A 3,756-nucleotide genomic window follows, 5' to 3' on the forward strand; every position below is an offset into this window, starting at 1 on the left:
TACTCGTTCCGTAATACAAGATCCCGCAACTTACTCTAAGTTACATTGCTTGCAAGGCTTGTGTGTGATGTTGTATTACCGAGTGGGCCCCGAGATACCTCCCCGTCATACGGAGTGACAAATCCCAGTCTTGATCCATACTAACTCAACGAACACCTTCGGAGATACCTGTAGAGCATCTTTATAGTCACCCAGTTACGTTGCGACGTTTGATACACACAAAGCATTCCTTCGGTGTTCGTGAGTTATATGATCTCATGGTCATAGGAACAAATACTTGACACGCAGAAAACAGTAGCAACAAAATGACACGATCAACATGCTACGTCTATTAGTTTGGGTCTAGTCCATCACATGATTCTCCTAATGATGTGATCCTGTTATCAAGTGACAACACTTGCCTATGGCCAGGAAACCTTGACCATCTTTGAACAACGAGCTAGTCAACTAGAGGCTTACTAGGGACAGTGTTTTGTCTATGTATCCACACAAGTATTGTGTTCCCAATCAATACAATTATAGCATGGATAATAAACGATTATCATGAACTAAGAAATATAATAATAACTAATATATTATTGCCTCTAGGGCATATTTCCAACAAATATATCATTGCTTGAATCCTGTTATTGACTTGTAGAGAGATTAGTGATCATTTTAATGAGGTAAAATCGAGCACTCTTTCTCGGATGGCTGCATACTTTTCAAAAGATTCTTTTGAAGCTTTCGAAGTTGAGAGCTTAGTTCATTCCAAAAGAGTTTTTTTGAAGCCTTTGGCGAAGTCCTATCTAGATGATTTTGGTTCCATTCAATTGAAGCAACTTGCTCATGAGCTTCCTTTCAACATTGATAATGCGCAAGCAGATGAAAGATTTGCATGCCTGAAAATTATTTCGAAACTTGGTAGGTTAGTATAATAAGCATCTTGTATTTCATTTGGTCTATCAACTTCTGAAGCTAGTATTATTGTTCTTCGTCTCTACCGCATCAATGGAGAGGTGTTTTTGTGAAATGAAAATAGTGAAGATTGTGCTACATAATTGCATATTTCATGAACTACTGCATCATTTTCTTATTGTAGAAAAGTTTTATATATTCAATTGAGGATGTGATAGATTACTTTTTGAAGAAGAAAGGTCGTAGAGGTTAGGAAAAACAGAGAGGTGGGTACTTTCGTAATCAGAGCTTATTTTATCATGATACATTGGTAACTATGATTTTCTTATTTATGTGAGGTTACTAAATAAAATATTATAGGCTTCTTACTTAATTCGAGCTATGCATTTTTAGCTTCATGTTGTTGCTATTTTGTTTTTTGAGGGGATATATTAGTGCTACTTGTTCGTGTTGATCCCAGTTTCCTTTTATCTCGGCTTTGCCCGTGCCTACAATGACAATTGTTCAGCTCTACTTTAAGAACGTGCAATGTAACATCGGTTGTTTGTGGACGCCACATAGGATAATAGATGAGGTGGATGAAAGAGACAAAAAGAGAAATAGGGTTCATCATAATTGAGTCATCATACTTGTCAGAATTGTCACACTTCATACTTTTGGAGCCCACTCCATAAGAAAGTTGTGTGTAACACGAAGAAAACTTCACATAATTCCCTCATATGATGATGGCAAAGCAATTAAAGAAAAACGATGTCTCGTTGACAAATGAGTCACACCACACGGAGACAACCGTATTTTGAGAGAGAAATTACCACATTATCCATTAAACAAACAAATTACAATGAGTACATTTGTGGCCACTCCATGAGACAAACAAAGTGACTAGTGTCTTGGAGATTTGCACAAAAGGCTTCAAACATATAAACCTTACAACTTTATTTTGGGAGATCCATATCTTCAACCTAATCATCACACGATGTCGATCACCATCGTCACCATGGCACTGTTGGAGAAAAACGCAGGTAACCTCCACATTCAGATTTAAAAGAACTTCATTGCAGACCCTGCTGCTTTATGAACTGATTAAACGGTTCGTTGGAGGCAATCAACATGATTAACAATCGGTTATGTTGTACCACTACGTATTTGTGAAACATAAAACTGATGTATTTTTAAGACCAAAAAATTTGGCAATTCCAGCGTTTTCCAAAACGTGAAAGTCGGCAGAAACTGAGAAGCAACACCCCGGTGCATTTTCCAACAAGTTACTTTTTTTGTGTGGAGGGAATCCAACAATTTACTATTTCCGCTCACTTTCCTGGGCCAGAAATCCACGGTGTTTCCGCGCTCCCTCGGACCTCGGGGGTCCATTCGCAAGGACGGCGCAGCCCAGTTTGACCTCGCCTCGGCCTCACCGGCGTGCCGTGCGCAGCAAGAAGATCAGCGGCCGACCACCCATCCGGAGCCAAAGGCGAGCGCAGCGCACCGCGCACACACGCCCCTCCTCTCCCCATTCCCTCGGCCCCGCACCTTCCAGATCCCCCCCACCCCACCCCTTGCCGCCTCCATGGCCTTCTCGCGCCTTCTCCCCTCCCGCCGCCTCCTCTCCGCCCTCCTCCACACCCCGACCCCGATCCCCGCCGCGCGCGCCACCACCTCTCCGGCCGCCCACGCCCTCCAGCCCGCGCGCTTCTTCTCCGCGACGAGGCGGGCCGGGCCGGGCGCCCCGCGGCAGCGCGCCGCGGACATCGGCGCGCGGGCGCGGCAGCTGCAGAGCCGGCGCCTCTGGACCTACGCGCTCACCTTCGGCTGCGCGGCCGGGTTCGTGGTCACCGTGCTTGCCACGTTCCAGGACCAGCTCGTCTTCTACCTCACCCCCACCGACGCGCTCGCGCGCTTCGCCACCGACCCCTCCAAGACCCGCTGCCGCCTCGGCGGGCTCGTCCTCGAGGGCTCCGTCGCCCACCCCTCCTCCTCCTCCTCCGAGATCGAGTTCGTCGTCACCGACCTCGTCACCGACGTCCTCGTCCGCTACGAGGGCGCCCTCCCCGACCTCTTCCGCGAGGGCCACTCCGTCGTCGTCGAGGGCTTCCTCAAGCCGCTCACCGACGACCTCCGCCGCGACTGGGCGGGGAGGAAGGTCTCCGATAAGGCGCTGGAGGGCCAGTGCTTCTTGCGCGGCACGGAGGTGCTCGCCAAGCACGACGAGAAGTACATGCCCAAGGAGGTCGGCGAGGCGATCGAGCGCAACAAGAAGCAGATCGAGGCGGATGCGGCTGCCGCCGCTGCCGAGGAGAACGCGGCGGTTGCGGTGGATGGAGCCAAAGCAAACTCGTAAGATTTGCTTTTTTGCTCTACGATTTAGATCTGAGTGCGTGGGATTGAGGCATAGATAGATTTGATTGACCGAATGAGATGAGTTGGGGACTCTCTACAGCATGATTCAATTGAAGCTGTTGTAATTGGAGTGGTAATTTTGAGCCCTGAAATAGGGGATTTTGGCCGGGGCAATAATGAAAACTGATTGTATGATAATCCATTCAACACGATTATACTTATTCTTTGGGTAGCAATTGCTATGCTCTTATCAATGGGGGCTGTGGATTTTTCTAGCGCAGTTACTTTGTTCGTTTGTTGTGATAACTGAGAGACCGACTATCCAATTTTGGTTTCCATAAGCTACTGCTTGATCCTGTGTATTCGGTTCATTAGCTTTTCTCTTGATTTGAATCATTCTCATACGAAATTCACTTCACCCCGTGCAACTGCCCATGTTGGTGCCACTTGGGCCCTTGATGTACTTATACTGCATTGCTGGTCTGTATCATGAACTTGCACAGACTGATGGATGGTACCTTT

General features: G+C 47.1%; 1 protein-coding gene across 1 annotated transcript; it reads left to right on the top strand.

The window, feature by feature from the left end:
* The first annotated feature begins 2,320 nt into the window (after positions 1 to 2,320).
* On the top strand, positions 2,321 to 3,470 carry LOC123411328 (cytochrome c-type biogenesis protein CcmE homolog, mitochondrial). The gene has a single exon (XM_045104265.1). The coding sequence runs from the start codon at positions 2,465 to 2,467 to the stop codon at positions 3,233 to 3,235; it is 771 nt and encodes a 256-aa protein (XP_044960200.1). The 5' UTR covers positions 2,321 to 2,464; the 3' UTR covers positions 3,236 to 3,470.
* The last annotated feature ends 286 nt before the right edge of the window (positions 3,471 to 3,756 follow it).

Source organism: Hordeum vulgare, chromosome 1H (assembly GCF_904849725.1).
Source record: "Hordeum vulgare subsp. vulgare chromosome 1H, MorexV3_pseudomolecules_assembly, whole genome shotgun sequence".
NCBI classification, from domain to species: Eukaryota; Viridiplantae; Streptophyta; class Magnoliopsida; order Poales; family Poaceae; genus Hordeum; species Hordeum vulgare.